Source organism: Neopelma chrysocephalum, unplaced genomic scaffold, assembly GCF_003984885.1.
Source record: "Neopelma chrysocephalum unplaced genomic scaffold, ASM398488v2 Primary Assembly neopelma1_103b, whole genome shotgun sequence".
Lineage (NCBI taxonomy): Eukaryota > Metazoa > Chordata > Aves > Passeriformes > Pipridae > Neopelma > Neopelma chrysocephalum.
Window position 1 is genome coordinate 5,451,636 of NW_020897767.1, and position 17,569 is coordinate 5,469,204.

General features: G+C 39.4%; 1 protein-coding gene across 1 annotated transcript in view; it reads left to right on the top strand.

The window, feature by feature from the left end:
• The window catches only part of LOC113973625 (von Willebrand factor D and EGF domain-containing protein-like), a 178,579-nt gene that overhangs the window by 140,153 nt on the left and 20,857 nt on the right, over positions 1-17,569 (top strand). Inside the window, exons 22-25 of the mRNA XM_027695986.1 lie at positions 4,445-4,540; positions 5,309-5,404; positions 7,726-7,821; positions 9,378-9,473. Of these exons, the coding sequence (XP_027551787.1) occupies positions 4,445-4,540; positions 5,309-5,404; positions 7,726-7,821; positions 9,378-9,473 (384 nt within the window). The remainder of the gene's footprint in view (positions 1-4,444; positions 4,541-5,308; positions 5,405-7,725; positions 7,822-9,377; positions 9,474-17,569) is intronic.

The window sequence follows — 17,569 nt, forward strand, 5'->3', positions numbered from 1 at the left end:
TTTAAATAACAGGAAAGATGGAGTAGCTGGGATAGCATTATGACCCCAGGATGAACAGCTGGATGAAACAAGGTAGAAAATAATCAGGCAGCTGACATTCATCTGTTTTGACATTTTACACACAAAAAGATCTACCACATCAGACCAAAAGTCCTTCTCCTATCTTCAACAGCTACCAACAGCATTTGTCTGGTAGTATATGGGAAAGATATTGGGATACTGTCCAGAATAGTCTCTCAGCAAGTTATGGACCATGTGCTTAAAAACATGAAGTCAATGCCTTTGAACATTACCCTCTTCACCCCTTCTGGGCCATGTCAGACTTCACAGTTTTCTATCCTAACCACCCAGTCATGTCCTTCCCAAGGACCTAATACATTCACTTGTTCTTTGTACAAAAGCTCTCCCATTACTTTGGTTATCCTTGTCACCATTTTCTGCATTTTTTTCCACTTTTACTGTCTCTTTTCTGAGCTGGGGGATCAGACCTGCACATGGTATTTCAGATGCAGCTCACCATGGACACAGACCATAATAAAGTCTGACATGTTGTGTTTTGCTCATTTCTTAGCAATTCCTAAGACTTTATTTGCTTTTTTTTGACTGCAGATGAGCACTCAGCTGACATTTCACAAAATCCATTAGTACAACCTAACCAGAACCAGTGTCTGCATTTGTATTCTCAACTTATTCAGTCAAGTTACTCTTGTTAATATTCTAGTTGCACGATGGGCATTTCTCTCACAAATGGGCTCCAGACTGCTGGACCATTTAAATATGCATATGAGTTATTTTAATTGCACTAATACATGCTTTAACCTTATGCTTTCTTTCCTTTATGTTAGTATCTTGCATGCAAAAGAAATGCTTCAGCCCACAATTTTCAAAAGGAAAACCAATAACCTCTTAACTTTCTTTTCCCTTTTTTTACCCATCTTATGCTGCACATATTAAAACTTCATCCATTTAGGAAATTAGATTGATGCATCTTTGAAAGAAAATAAATAATGTACAATCAAACAACGTACAACAATGTAGATTCCTTCCAGTGAAGTCTGTCCTGATCTGACTGGTGTTCAAAATTTTAAGCAGATAATGCTCTAACACTTCCAAACCTGGCTTTAGTGGTGCAGACCCAGGAATTCCTGTGCTGGATGGCACAGGGAGTTACTCACTTTAGATGCCCAGCAATAACTCTGTCCTGGAAGACATTTGCTGATAAGGATATCAAAAATGGAGAAAACAACACAGCATCTAGTACTCCTGAGTGCCCCCAGAGTTATTGTAGAGAAACTTATAAAAAGGGTATGATCTCATTTTAATAGAAAAAACAGAAGTTTTGGGATATTTCCCAAAAAGCCTTTTCAAAGAAAACAATAATACACTTCTCCATTTTCATCTCCAGATTTTAAATTATAAACATAAACATACATACATTTGACAGCAAGATTGACCATTTGCAGCAATGTTTTCCTCTTTGCTGTTATTTTATCCCATCCAAAACTGCTTAGTATAAAAACACTGCAATACCTTTCTACAGTTTAGCAAATGCTTATGGAAAAAAAATATTCATTCCAGAAGATGAAAGACAGAAGTTTGGGAAAAAAAATCTGACACAAACAATATATTTCTATTACACAGGGAAATGTCTTTTAGGTGAATATCACTCTCGCTCTCACATAGCAGCCAGTGCTCAGTTTTTATCTTTTGCTATTCCCCAGTAATAGAACAGTTTTAAACATTTTACTATTAAATGTCACCATAAGAGCTAAATGTTTTAATATCCAAAATACCATGTTCTTTTCTGACAGTTCAGATGCATCTTGGAATGTGTAAAGGCCAGATGGAAAGTATTCTATTCAAACGGACACATTTGCTCTAAGTGCTACATACAAACCTCACTGAAATAAAGCATAATATGTTTGAATGTCACTGTGCTTGGCATAGCACTTAGGCACCTGGAGGCTTTATGCAACCATCATCCTACAGGAAAGGCAATCACATTTCACATACTTTAAAAAGAGTGGTACGTTTTTCCTGGGTTTTGTACTCCCCTATTCCCACACAGATAATATTAACCATTTCTACCCCCCCCTTAGTTTCTAATTACAAAGAAATTCCTTTATAAACAAACCTTGTGCTTACCCAAGCCCAGGGGAATGGGAAGATTTCAGATGGATGTGTGTGCAGCAGCACCCTCCTTTCAGAGCCCTACACTTGCCCTTCAGTGAGATCCAGTGCAAGCCCTCAAACACAAGTGACAAATTATAATCATAGCCCTGAAATTTTAAAGGAATAACAAATTTATGTAAAGCCAGCTTCAATTCCTTCCCCTTTTGTTGGCTTTCCATTTCATCACGGGCTGTTATCTCCAGTTTACCCTAATGGCATGAGTCCCCCAGGTGCCTGAGCCTCTGACTTGCTTCAGCAGCTGCTGCTGGTGGCTGAATTAGAAACACTTTGGGAAAGGTTAATGTTAGCTGCTTAAATGGGTCTAAATCAAATAATTGAATGACAGAACGGTTTGGGGTGGAAGGGATCTGAAAGATCATCTCGTTCCATTCCCCTTGCCATGGGCAGGGACACCTTCCACTAGCCCAGTTTATTCCAAGCCCCACCCAACCTGATCCTCAACACTTCCAGGGATGTGGCAGCCACAGCTTCTCTGGGCAACCTGTGCCAGTGCTTCACCACCCTCACAGTAAAGAATTTCTTCCTAGTATCTACTCTAAACTTATCTAAATATATTTAGTTTTCCAGACAATTATATTTTTTTATCCTTTTTTTTCTCATAGATGTACACTTCGAATTTCAGCTAAACACATGTTGATTTGCAAATGTCTAAACCTCATAGCCCATCAAATCAAAACTAAATTTAGCTTAATGACATTCACAGCATGTATAGTATGGATCTAAAATACATCTAGTAAGTTTTCTGTTCTCAGGCATATCAAATCCTAAAGTTATATAATGCAGCATTGAAAATTTCACAGTTAAAACTGTATGGTAGCAGGAAATGTAAATACCAAAGTACCTGAAGAGCAGATCTAATACCAAATACATTTCTTCAATGTTATTTTTGTCAAAATGTTTGATTTCTTGGAGCTTGTCTTTTTAACTAAAATTGGCCAATGTGTGTGGGCTTTTATTACTTTTTGGGATGGCAAAATTCATATTCCATGGCTTTACATGAAGGGTCTGTGACAATTACAAGAGGTGAGGAGGTCTTCAACACAATAACTGCATTGAAATTATGGGTACCCAATGAATTTGTCCTTCATTTAGCTCTCCATTTGCACAGTCCATTTTCCAGTTTTAAGAACAAAATGTGGTGCACTAAGGTTCTTTTCCCTTGTAACAAAACTTAAAATGAAAAGTGTTTTGTTTCAGATCTCTTTAGCTTCATTTTGCATTTTTCTTGGAATAACCTTGCTTAGCTTCATATTTGTTAGAAAAGACAAAGCTCTGCCAGTAAAGTGTGCCAAACTACAACATTTTTCTGCGTATTCACTTCCCAAGCACAAGGAAAGATGTTTTTCGTTCTGGTATGTGAGGTGTTTTATTTTTTCCAGAGGCACAAGAGCCAGCTGACACCTGTGTCTTGCTCTATTCCTGCACACAGCACTTCTTTTTTGGGTGTCAGTGATCATCTTGTCCCTTCAGTGTTCTTCCTCCTCTTGAGTTTCCCATACAAAATTACCTCTTCTTAGGGGTAATGGCATTGTTCATATATCTAGTGTCAGGTACCTACCTTAGGTCTCAGGTTTAAGAGGAGAAACCTTCCAGGTTCCATCTACAATAAAACCATTAGATTAATAATGACCAAAGTCTAAAAAGCAGGTGAGTCTCTTAAGCAAACATCCTGGTTCAAGAGCTGCAGTCCATTCCAGCTTTACACCATACAACTGCTCATCCTCTTTCTTCAACAGAATGACATTGCATATTGCAATAAGTCAAGAAATCATTATCTGATTTGCTGCTTTGACTACAGAGCTCATACCACTCACTAAACACTAAAATTTTTGCTTAAATGTTTGCCATTTGGCTGGTAAATCCCCATACAACACTTTTCTCTACAGAAGAAACACTTCATCTCTGCCTTAATGTAACTTCTGTCACATGTTAAAGCTTACTGACCATCCACCAGGCAAATCTTGTACTTGGTCCATCCTTAGACTTCAAAAATATGTACTTAAAAATATGCATGCTCAGAAGTTAAATATAATTATGTAAAAATCATTCCCTTGCAGACATTATATAGCTGCTCATTAGTGCTGTATTACTAATGTGATACCCACTGCTATCCTGCAGTGTTTTCCTCAGCCAAATTACTTGTTGGATTAATAAAATGGTAAGGGGAGAGAAGAAACCTGTGCTGTGCTCAGAGCCACACAGAATGTAATATTTGAACTGCATTTTTTTGTCTCCTTTTCTATTCTTGCAGCACAGTGTGATCCACCATGTGAGCATGGAGGAACCTGTCTACCTCAAAACACTTGTTCTTGTGCTTATGGATTTGTAGGTCCTCGATGTGAAACAAGTATGTATGAACTCACTCAGGCTTTTCTCATTACATATGTGAATTAGCAGAAAATTACAAGATAAAAAATGACTTTTTATTTTTTCTATATTTCCCCTTAAAAAGATTAATAAATACAGGAAGAAAACCAAAATTTAACATGTTGAAGTAATACAGTAGCTAAACTATTTCAGAGCATGTATTTACCAGCAGTATAGTTGTATTATGTAAAAATACGCACATCTATATCAATATTTTCTACATAAAAAGGTTTCTGGAAAAACAAACAAAGAAGTAAAAAAGTGCATGTTATTTATAGTAACATTTATGAAATTCAAGGTTGTGAGTGAAGGTAGAAATGCTAATTTTGAGAACACAAAACACTAGCCATACCTTTTAGGAGCCATGTTACTCTGCAATACAAGCTAAAAAAGAGATTCAATAGAGAGAACCTCTGGGGGAAAAAAAAACAGCCTTCAAACCCTTCTATATTAACTGAATGGCAGAACATGTGCAGTTCTATCATTACAGTGCTGCTTATTTAAATATCAGGATGCCCTTGACAGGAACATAATTTTATGTCTCAACCAGAGTAGCTGGAATACTTTAAAACCAAAGAATTTTAGATGTAGGGCATCTAATAGAGAAAGAAAACCAGGGAAAAGGACAGATTCAACACTCAGTTTGCCTCTTGCATCAATACTATTAGTTATTTGCTGTGATAGAACAACTTTAGGATCTGCATTGGTGTCAGTGATAAGAGATGTCGATCTTTTCTGTGTCTTCCAGTGGTGTGTAACAGGCACTGTCACAACGGCGGGGTCTGTGTGTCACCAGACGAGTGCAAATGCAGAAGTGGGTGGAGCAGCCCTTCTTGTGAAACAGGTAAAGGGTTAGAAATGACAGGTCTTTCAAGCCTTTTGATGCCTGAAATCCCTGTGGTTCCTGTAATTCAGTGGTCAGACTCGTAACTGCTGCTTAAAGAGTTAAAGCATAAGAACAAAAAATAGTAAAGGGCAAAACCTCGGAAGGCTTTGAGTTTATGTAAGTATTCCTAAGCTTACATGTTTATGTAAGTGTTCATAAGTTTAGACGTTTATGTAAGTATTCCTAAGTTTAGATGTTTATCTAAATATCAGGGTTACGGAGAGGAAACCCACAAACAAAACCTTTTCACAGCCTTTTAAGCTTGTGTGATTCTGGAGTTATTTCTTAGAACGCACTGCTGCCAGAATTCACACTGCTCCTCCTGCCTGCATCTCGTACTTGCACAGCACCTACAAAGGCATCCACAGAATGTGGGAGCTCAGGGAAAAGCCACCTCCACCAGTCAGTACAAAGTGACAAGGTGAGGATTGGAATTAGGTACCTATTTCTAGACAGTACTCACAGTTCTGAGCCCTGTTTTGAATAGACACAGCTCAGATCTCCCTCTCCAGCTCGAAGTGCTAAAAGCTGGAGTACATATTTTTCCTCCAAAGGCACAGCAACTGCAGCACTCACCTGGGACAAGGCATGCAAAATAGTGAAATATTAAAAGGAGCCAGACCGAGGACCACCTTAATCAGTGCCAAACCTCAAGGCTACAGAGGCAGTCTGCTCTGCCACAGTGAATACTAAATGACTAAGACACCTTCAGCCTACATTACCTTTCCTGGAAGGTGAGAGATGTCATTTTAACCTCCATCTCCCAGAGACTGCTCTTCCTGTAAGTGTTAAAATGACAGACCTAACGAGGACACATAAATTAGCCTAGCTAAGATCCATGGAAAATGACTGGGATTGTCACTACCTATTCTGGTTCCCACTATCTCTTCTTTTTCTGCTCATTGAGTTCTGCAATTTTTATTTTGGTGTGACTTTAATAGGATTATTCCAAGAGGAGAACATGCAAGAAGCAACAGCAACAGTAATTTCCAATCCAGAATCACAGTAGTAGGATTTTTTTGTCTGCTGACAACTTAGGGGAAAGACTATCAGACTCACCTCTCTGGCACTGTTTTGTGTGCACTACCCAGAGTATTTTCTGGATACTGCTGGGGTTTCCCACATGAAGTGATATCATAGGAATTTTTGAAAGAAGACAGATACAGAAATGAAAAAAAAAAGGACTTAGGGGGCTGTACCAATGGAAATATAAACACTGACAGACTGACAGAGTGTGGACATCTGTGAACTAGCCAGGACAATGAGGCAACTAATCCAAATTCTCCATTAGCAATGAATGAAGTCCATTTTGACTTCATAAGTGGTTTTTCTTAGTCAAAAATTCTCTCATCTAGACTACAATTTCACTTTTTTTCTCTTTCCAAATTGACATTTTATTTCTTCTTTAGTTCATCTGAAATATTTTAGTGAGCCTTAATTTATTTAAACTTAAATGTATTTAATTTATTTAATGGGCTATTCTGCAAGATATTGAAAGACAAATGGAACAGAAGGAAAAAGCCTGGTTTAAATTGTCACTCTGCTGTACAATAAAAACTTTATCAGATTCTTTATTCTTCACACACTGACTTCCCAGCTAAATCAATTTGCAATTCTAATAGTCTTTTTTTTTTTTTAACAGTCTGGTACTTGCCACATACAAATATGCAAGACAGCTTTTAGTTCCTAATGCCTGTTGTGTAATCTACAGCAATAACAGTTGCATAGAGAGGCAAAGGGAGCTCAGCCAGTAGCTTTGCTGGTGATGCATGAGCCAATGTGTTGTAGGAAGTGGCATTTAAATGAGGCAGAACAAACAGGTTTTGGGGTGCACACCTATTTGACTTCATGGAAATGCCACAATGCTCTGCTGAATGCAGGCAAAGCAGCAAATGGTTAATATCTCAACTCCAGGTTATCCAGGGACCATATAATGAGACCACATTTACTACCTCGGGATTGTGTTTGGTGAGGATACTGAAATGGAAGCAAATGAGCTGTGTGAACTAAAGGAATACATCAGAAATAAATTAAATCATTACATTAAATTATACTCCATTTCATCCCCCAACCCATGCTAAAACACCACTGAAATGCTCCCACTGTGTCAACTATGAATAAATGCTGCAGCACAACTGACCAGCAAGGACTGCATGAAACTTATCACAGTATTACTAGAAATATTTACTCTAATGACCTGTGCAGCAGTAAAAGAGTGGCTACTCTAAAAAGTTCAACGTGATCAGAGATCCATAGAGTTGTCTAATATTCCCATACAGCTGTGTGCAACCCTGTGTGCCTGAATGGAGGAATCTGTGTACGGCCAAATATGTGTTCATGTCCTTATGGTTTCTACGGACCACAGTGCCAGAGAGGTAAGAAAGTTCTATTTATCATCTTGATAAAGGATCCAGGCTTAAAATACAAACAGCATCTATATTTTTACCTGCCCCCACATAAAGTATATCCAGAGACTCTGTCACAATTCTGTGCTCTCCTTTGGTGTTATAGTCTGTCATAAATCCACATTATATTGTTCTTAATGGTACTGCGAAGGAGTAAGCACTTATTTGTTATGGCATTAACGATAACTAAATAATTAATCTAAAGCTATCTGAGTCAGTGATATCACTACTTAGCAACTATTCAATTAAACATTGAAGCATGGCTCTACTTTGTTCATTTTGCATACCCTGTGGTAGGTACTATCAGAGCCAGAGTATAATCATCTTCAGATGGGGCTCACCATATCACCTACTTGACCACCGTAAAGTGCCATGGGTGGGAGACTTGCACAGGACTCCATCAGGTCCCTGCTCAAAGATCTGATCAAATATTGCTCTGACTGACATAGAGCATGACCTGATTTTGAATCCCTGTTCTAGACCGAGCTCTAAACTGAGGCAAACCATATCTTGGGTTTCTTGCTCACTTTGTGCTCAAGAAGTCAAGTTAATGACCCATTATCTGAGGCAGAACATGCAGGAGAGAGGAACTTCTGTTATGTGCTCAAGTAGCTGGAAGGCACCTGTGCTTACACCACTCATTTTTCATTTCTTTTTGAGCATAGCTCTAGTAACCCTCTAATCTGGGAACATGAATACACTCTTATTACCAAACCTGAACTATTTCAATATTAAATGTTTTATCCTCTTTCTTTTGTTTCCCTGGAGCTCCTAGATGAATGTAGTCCCAATGCATATTTTTGCAAGTGAATGATTTGCACACAAAAATCCAGTTGCAAATGAAGCTTGCTGGAAGCTCTTTGCTTTTATGATGTTGGGGGTGAAGGAGAGCGCAAAAATGATACAGAAATGATACAGACTGTAACCTGATGATCTTTCTCTTTTGAGGTTCAGCATGGAAGGTGATTTCTAACACCTAGGTGATTTGGAATTTTTCCCTTTAAGTGTTATGGTTTAGATAAAGATAAACTTGAAAATAAGTATCTACTTGTGTGAGAAATGGAATTGATATGGCAGAATAGTGGATGGATGTTGAAGAATAGCAAAGCCCTTCCTCCTGCTTCATTGAGAAAGGGGGAAGAAACAGCAACAAATTAAGTTAGCAAATGTCAAACACTGATGTTTGTTTCAAAGGCAGAAGCCTTGAGGAAGATCTTTAGCTGGAGATTTAAAAACCTAAGAGATTCTCAGGAATATCCCAACCTCTTAACTGCGGGTATCTGAGACCTTTAGATGCTAGGAGTTATGTCCCACATTCTTTCCATGAACAAGACAGAATCGGGCTCTCCATCCGGGCATCTGCCCAAATCACCCTCTGGGGAGACACCTTCCCTTACCCCAGCTAAAAAAAAAACCTCTGCAGGCTCGTCTCCCAACAGAGGCCCCAAAAAAAGGAGCCTGTACTTAGACAGTGTTGGTCTCCTGTGTGATTTTGGTGCACAAAACTTCTCCTTTCCTTTCACTAGCTGTTTGCATTCCCCCTTGTAAGAACGGCGGTCACTGCGTTCGAACCAGCGTGTGCTCCTGCACCGAGGGCTACACTGGGAGAAGGTGCCAGAAAAGTGAGTTACAGATTTCCCTTTGTTTTCCAATCTTCTCTGGCTCCCAAACAGCTTTTTTAACCTTTTTGTACATGCTCCACGGAATATTCAGCCTGTATTCATGCTGTGATCTCCTATATTTCTATCAGAGCTTATATAGCATTACATTATACACAAAACCTACTTTTTAATTAGAATAGCATTAAGTCAAGTCAGTGTCAGGAGTAGAACATTTTGATAGAATCCTCTCTAAATATTTGACTCAAAATGAGTAACACTCAAATCTGGAGAGGAATTAATTATTTTGCATTAAAGTTTTTTTGGGAAAAAATTTAAAGCCAAAGGCCAAGCAGCTGAATGAGGTCCTTAAAAATATTAGTACATCATACTTATAGCTTAATTAAGACAGTTGGTTAATAACACTTCAGCTTTGAATTTATTCTTGTCACTGAAAAGTCTCTTTTCACGTTATCATCAGTATTAATATTTGATTCTTCTATTCTTCTGGGTAAATAGGTTATTTTGGCACTTTTACAGACTCTATTGCTCAACAATACCTGTCAGCCAGGGAGTTTGATATGTATGCGGAAACTTTTTTTTTATTATTATTTCTTAATCAGTTTGAAATTGGCTGAAGGGGAGCTGTGAAAACAACCATTCTTGGCAGGAAGAATCTGTACATTTCCAGAGCACTTTATGTCTCTCACACACAGAGAAAAAAGCTAGTAAAAAATTCCCTCCAGCAACAAAAGCCCTCTCATTCCTCGTACTACAGCTCTCCCCTCCTTCAGCAGGGAGAGTCCTGATGCACAGTACACAATTGAATAGTCTGTTCTGGCAGGAATGAGCTGGAGGGAGAAAAAAGGAGGAAGAAACCTTATGTTCGGCATCTTGTTTTTGAGGTTAGAGAACATTAGAAAAGTGCTGTTTCCAGCTTTAAACATCCTGCCACGTCTCCAGACAGATCAAAGGAAAACGCGGTGATGATGATTGCAGTCTAGCAAAGCACTCCCTGAAATCCTCCAACCACTACCAACACATAGAGTGTTTCTTTTCACTTTCCAAAAGTTTATGAGGCTTTGTTGTCCATCTTGATGTAATCTTTTGCAAAAAGGTTTTTCGAGATGATGAAAATATTTTTGTTCTGTCTGATCCAAGCCTCCATTCTACTTCCACAACATAGTCTGTTTCATTAATCGTAGTGTTATAAAAACTTAAATAAAGGACCTATGAACATGATGAATGAAGAGAAACATGATTAAGTAGAAGGAAAATGCTACTATTTGCTGACTCTTACTGGCCACTGACTGTTAATTGATGAAAAATATTGAGTAATGTTTCTTTTTTCTTGCTTAAAATCGACAGCATAAGGGACAAGGATCATGACCCATCAGAAGTAGTTTTTTCACAAGCTTTTCATGACAAGCAGTTGCTGTTGGAGTTGTATATCTTCTCACTGTTGTCATATGAAATACCTTCTCTCTCCTCTACCAGAGATTCCAGATTTTGCTACTCCTCTGGAGCAAAGGACTGCATGGCACATAGCAGAAGTCACTCTCAGCTGACCTCTGCAAACCTTCCTCCACAATCCAACCAGTGCTTTCATCACTTACCCTTTGGATATGTTGATATTGTTTCCATTGCTTTTAGCCATTTCTCTTTCCTTCTTAATAAGTGTCCTGCATGGACAGAGAAACAAAAGCTTTTGTTTGGTTTTGGCAGCTTCAGGTTCTCAACTGAAGGAAAGAATTGAAACTAAAAGCCACCTAGCCCATCAAAGACAGGTCATTTTTAAACTGAACCCAAATAGGCTATGGTTTATTTTAAATACACACAATACACTGTAGGATTTTCACTTTCATCCCTGTACAGTTTGGAATTTCTACTGCTCTCTGCATGACAGCCAAAAATGTGCAGGACAGAGTGGTTGCACCATGGCTTTGCTGTTCGGACTCACTCCTCTTTGCTTCCTTAATGTACAGAGAAAGGCATTCAGCCGGAAAGTTTGCGTTTGGTATCTAAATAAACACCATCTCAAAACTAAAAAAAAAAAGTGCAAATCATCGAAGTCTGATTGGATGCCAGCTGAAATATAAGGCTTTGTCTGGTGTGTTTCCTGATAAATAACTGCCTGGTGATTATGCAAACCAGACACCCACAGCCCGGACGAGTGGGTGGCAGCGCTGACAGTGAAATGTGTGGTTATGCCTCACCAATCCTACAACCTTGTATCCTCACTTGCTACATGTTGTTTTCGGTATAATCAGTCTTTGTGAGAGGGAAGAGGCAAATGCTGGCAGCACCTCAAAAGAAAATATATCTCTGGATCAACTTTGCATCAAACAAACATACTCAGCGTTAACGCTAAAGAAGAACTATTTGCACAGAGGTCTGGATTTCCTTTTGAAAAATGCACAGCTGCAACAATCCTGGGATGTCACTGCTTTTCATGAGGCTCTAAAGCAGGGTTCTCACTGATTTCTACTGCATCCTTACTAAAATTACAAAGACAGCACACTAGGTTTCATTTATTTACTACCTGTATTTTCATAGGACTGCTTTGCAGAAAAATTCTTAGAAATAAAGGCTCATAAACCTGAGTTTTCTTTATGAATGGTCGGAGCAAAGAGAAGGGGAGAAAAGGAGGGATTCATGGTACCACGCATGTATCCTGCACTGCTATCTGCTTCTTGTGAGTGCATCCCTGAGCAAAAAGGCGAGCCACAGCTCCCTCTGGAGCTCATCAGCAAGCAGAGGTCACGGGAGAACAGTGACGAGCATCCTCCTTCTCCCTTCTCCAGCGCACCGGCAGCCTGACCTCTGTTCCTGTGTCGGCACCGTGCTCGCTGGACCCGCGTTCAGCAGCACAGCCGGCAAGCTGAGCTTTACTCACCGCTTAAAACCGAGACCATGTTCCTGCACACATCTATTTCATTGTGTCAGGCTGAATCCTGACAACTTTGTACCACATAAATCATCACGCTGACATTGGGACTTTGCAGATTGGATCTCAAACTTAGGAGATAACTATTTCTCCATTTCAGTAATTCCTGCAGGCAGGATTTATAGCCAATACACAGTGCACAATATAACTCACACTCATTCCTCCAGCTCTCCTTGCTCCTCTGCCCTCCCCCTTCCTTTTTCCTTCCCGGTAGCATGAGGACTTTACTTGCATGAGAGCTAGAGGCAAACTAATTGGAAATGTGAACACTGGGTTTCACAGGCAGCTTTTTGCTAAGCAATGTCATATTGTGAAAGTCACCGGTTTCCCATATTCCAGCCTTCCCATGCAATATTTCTGTACATTACTGCCTCGCCAGCTGCATAAGCAGTAAGTTTTACTGCTCAACAAATCAGACTCCTACCGAGTTGTCATTTTGACACAGTGTGATATATTCTCTGGAATGCCTTCACTGAGTAGCCAGATTGACTTAAGCTGTCTAAAATCAGCTAGTTTGCAAACCAGAGGTCCAGGACACCCTCCCACACAAACCAAGCAGGGAACAAACCACGTATCTCATCCAAACGGATGGAGGAATCATTTGCATTAGACTTGCTTTTCATATGTCAAGGATGTGCTTAAAAGCAACAGGTATTTGTCTAAGATTTCTGGATGGCAAATATCCTTGAGCAGTGGGTGTTTGGAAGAAAATGAACAGCTGCTGATAGCAGAGAGACTTGTAACTTACTGCTCGAAGCATTAGTTTTGCAACAGAAGTGCAAAGTTTTGCAGGCTGGCTTGGGGACTGGTTGGTGCCCAGTCTGGAGATATGGGAAAAGGAAACACTGGTCTCAGTCCTTACCTAATTTTCCAGTTGATGTAACAGAATAGGGTCTAGTAGATGTCATCTTCTTTCCTTGGGCAGGAAATACAACAGAAGATGAAGGAAAAAAATCAGGGCTACTGCTGCCTTTCCCATTCAGCTGAACACAATAGGATCCGTGTGTTTTGCCTGGGGAGAACAGGGAGAGCTGTGACTTCCCAGAGGAAGGGATAGGGCCAAACAGGAGAGAGTGACTCAAGGTACCACCTGGTTTTTGGTCTGCTCTCAGAGCAGTGCTCCTCTTTGCTCACTCTTAGTAAGGATTTATCACAAAACCATTAGTTGGCCTTTCTTAAAAACTACATTTTGTTCATATATATGTAGCTGATGCATTTATTTTAATAAGGGTTTTGAGCACATGCAGCTGTCAAAATTTATTTTTCAGGAAGAGAACAAGAATACATCTGGGTAAGAATTGAATATATATCCTAAATAAGCCCAAAAGCTTTATTAAATTTTTTATTCATTCCATAAGCAAAATATTCCCAGACTACAGCATGAATTTTACTAGAGTAGAAAATCTAAATTCTGATACAGTATTTCTTTCCTTGTATCTTAAAGGCACTGAAGAAATGTGCAAGAGCTGCTGCTGTATGTAAAAGCATCTTTAAAGTAAAAGAGCAGGGGTTCCTGAATTACTGCATCTCTCCTTTTAGTGGGCCTCTGTATAAGAATAAGTGCTTTTTCCCACTAATTGATTTAAGAAACAATACTTTAGGGGGTCTATATTTAACTAAAATATTTTTTAAATATCTCTTAAAAAAGGAGCAATGGATCTACCACTTGAAAAGCCCAGAGGACACACGGTTATGGAGATCAATGTTGTCTGTTTATACACAAAAAGACACTGGTAAGACAATCCTCTCCAGCACTGCTTTCCAAGTAAGCTTAAGCTTACTTTCTGAGAGAGATAATAACAGGGTGATGAAGAGATTAGTGCAGTACCAATGCAGACAGAGGTCCTATTCCAAACCTTCTGACCAGGTTCCCACCTGAGGTCCTCATTTTTTGGCTGGGTTATCAGCCAGACCACAGTGGCCTGTGGCTGGTTTTATTGGCTTGAGACTTCATCTCCTGGGCCACTGCAGTTCTCCTTGGTTACTCTGCCTGAATCTCCCTTTTCCTTTGTACAGGTGTAAATAAACCAACTTTCACCAGGCCCAGGCAGTGACTTCACCCACTCAGCACAACAAGAACGTGCCTAAATGTCAGGTCATGCTGCAAGCCCAGAGCTGCAGAAACAGTCAACAGAGGAAAACTGTGTGTATGAGAATCTTCTTTCTCTTCTTATTCAGACAAGAAAGCTCAACAGAACGATTTATGCACACGTTGGAATGGTTCACTGACCTAATAAAACACAGAGCATTCCTCAATGAAGAGAAAATGTTACCAAATGCAAGCCTCTAACAAGATGGGAATATGAGCTGTGCTGAGAGTATACTTTGCAATTCCCCACATTAATTATATATTAACAGTTGCAAAGATGAGAATAAAGTAGGGCTGTAGTCTCTTTCAAATTAATAGAGTTGCAATCAGACTAAAACCAGTCAGTAAATGAGAAAAAGGGTTTGCTAATGATCTCAGAACCTAATGGTTCCTAGCAGAATATTCCCCAAATACACAAATGTGCACCTACATGTGCATATTTTATTTATAGTGGCTTTCATTCTGAAAGATGCTGAAGTATTTTGCAGCTACATCTCAACATCATACCATTGCATGTCAAGAAAGAGTTTCCCCTGACAATAAATATAAGGTAAAATGAAGATCACAAATCCAAGGGGGAGAGACATTTCAGTCCAAGGAGAGTGGAGAGTCCCCTGCCTGTGACAATCCCCCACTGGTTTCCACAGCTTCCTGAGGTATAAGACTCTTACCCACCACACACTACCAGGGTATCTTTAGGTGGTACAGTCAGAGAGATCGGAATCCTCTTTAGCTGATAGAAACGTTATCATCTGATGAGAGGGACATGACAGCAAACAGGTATGCAGTGCACTACAGGCTGACTCAGAGCTCAGTCTGGCATCTCAGTAGTTTTCCCATATAGTAGTAATTATTTTTCTCATTTTTCCTGAACTAATAACTAACTTAGATTTATTTTCTGCTTTAATATCTCTAAAAGGCCCCATAAGTATATCAGATTACACATCAGAATGAAAACCAGACATAATTAGGCAAAGCACTGGCATTGCACTGCTGTCTATATGGTTTACAACTTTTCAGACCATTTTTTCTTCTGAAATGTGTGCTAGGTCATGCAAACTAACTCTTATTGCTAAAGCTGTGTGGTAAAGTGAATATATTAGAAATGTAGACTGTCACCACACCCATCACAATTACATTTACAGCTCCCTCTGTGTCTTGTAGTAATTTGTTCTCCTGCACTGCATCCCTCAGAGGTTTCTACCAGATTATTTTTTACTATTCAGAAAGGTAATTTATTGAAGAAATGCTTTGCATCTCTGTCAGAGGTACGTGAAGCGAGAAATAGGGATGAGCAAACCTCAAAATGATTGGTAGCTTGATAGGGATAAGGATCCGAATTTTAGAACATTGCACTAAAATTTCAATTTTGTTACATGACAAGTATTACTTCCTCTTAAAATTTAATCTGGCTATAATTACTGATATTCAGTGGATCACACATCAGAGGTTACTCTGATAGAGGTTGGAGAGAAAGTTATTCCTTTATTTACAAATCCAAATCAACACAGACTAGGAATTTCAGATAAAATCAAGCTCTGAAACAACATATGTGCCTAAAACTCAGCATGAGCAAAACTAGTTCCTCGCTGCCCTTGGAAGTAGAAAAAAGGGGACTAGAAATTGCTGGTGTCCCGAATCCATAACATGTTTTTCAGAGCTATGTGCATTTGGGACCTTCACAGCAGCAGATATATTGGTACATCCATCTTGCTAATGATCTGTTGAGCATCAGTTATACCCTCTAAGGGGGGAATGACATTGTTTACCTCCACAGGTTTCTGCCAGTAGAATCTAAACAATGGTGCCCATTGTTAGAAACATCCTATATGCCCAGACCACACCCATTTTGTGTTTTGGGGGTTTTTTTCCAAAGGATTGAAGATCATTCAGCAAGATCAAATCTTTATTTGGAGCGTAGAAGCGTCCAACCAATTGTTTCTTTACTACAGTCAGTGTGATGTTTTGTCTGAGTAGGGCTTATAACACATCCAGAGAGATGAGGAACCTTCTTCCAGTGGATCAATTGAACTGTGCTGTTTTGTGAAACTGCTGATCTGACCTTCCAATTCTTGTCCTATGAAAAAGATCAGCAATATCCCAACACTTTAAGGCTTCAGTCTCACGATTGTGCCATTCCTGACACAGAGCTTCTCCATGTTTTTGTTTTGCTAATAGGTGATGTATTTTATCTATAAACATCAGAAAAGGGCTAGAAATGCCAGTTTTAATACAAAATCCACTGCTTTTACATCTACTGGTTTCAGGTTTGCTCACAGCTTGAGTTCTGTCAGCTGTATTTTCCTGACAAAACCAGTTGGTGTTATTTTTAAATGTCTCCCATGCTTTGTGTCCGTACTGTGTCATATCTCCCCAGCTACAGTTCATTCTTTTGGAGAATGTCACACCAAATCAAGATAACCACTAAGGAGAAAGGAGGAAACAAACTTTAAAACAAACCTTAAAACAACATGTACACGCAGAAAAAAACAAAACTGAGGATGATCAAGCTTCCTGCTCCTCAAAAGAGCAAAAGAGCAAGTTGAAATATGCACTAGGCCCACAGAGAAGTCATCAGTTCAAAACCAATACCGGCCAGAAATAAAAGCAGTGCCTGTGAATCACCTAGAAATGTCAGCACAGGGATGGTGACTTGAAGGATACATTGAAGTATGTATGTGCCAGTAGGTGTTCTTTTGGCTGCAATTCTGTGTTCTTTGTCAGCAAGCTCCAGCCTGATGCATTGCCTTAGCTGGCCCACACAGATGTTACTGCTTGAGGCTATTTTCTCTCTTCCATCCAAAGGCAGGATGCATTCAGGTCAGTTTTCTCAGCTTCTACAGGGCATCTAAAAAAAAAAAAAAAAGAAAAAGAAAAAGAAAAGCTGTCTTGAAAACTACATCTTCTAATTATCACTGCAGTGTGTCACACTGTCTCTTCATCAGCGGCCTGGCTCAGGATACATGATGACAGGTAATTTTTGATTCAGAAAGAAATAGTCTGTGCAATCTCATGGTCAGGAAAGGACATGGACGTTTCAGTTCCTGAAACATTGCAGAGGATCCCTCTCTGCCAAGATTTTAG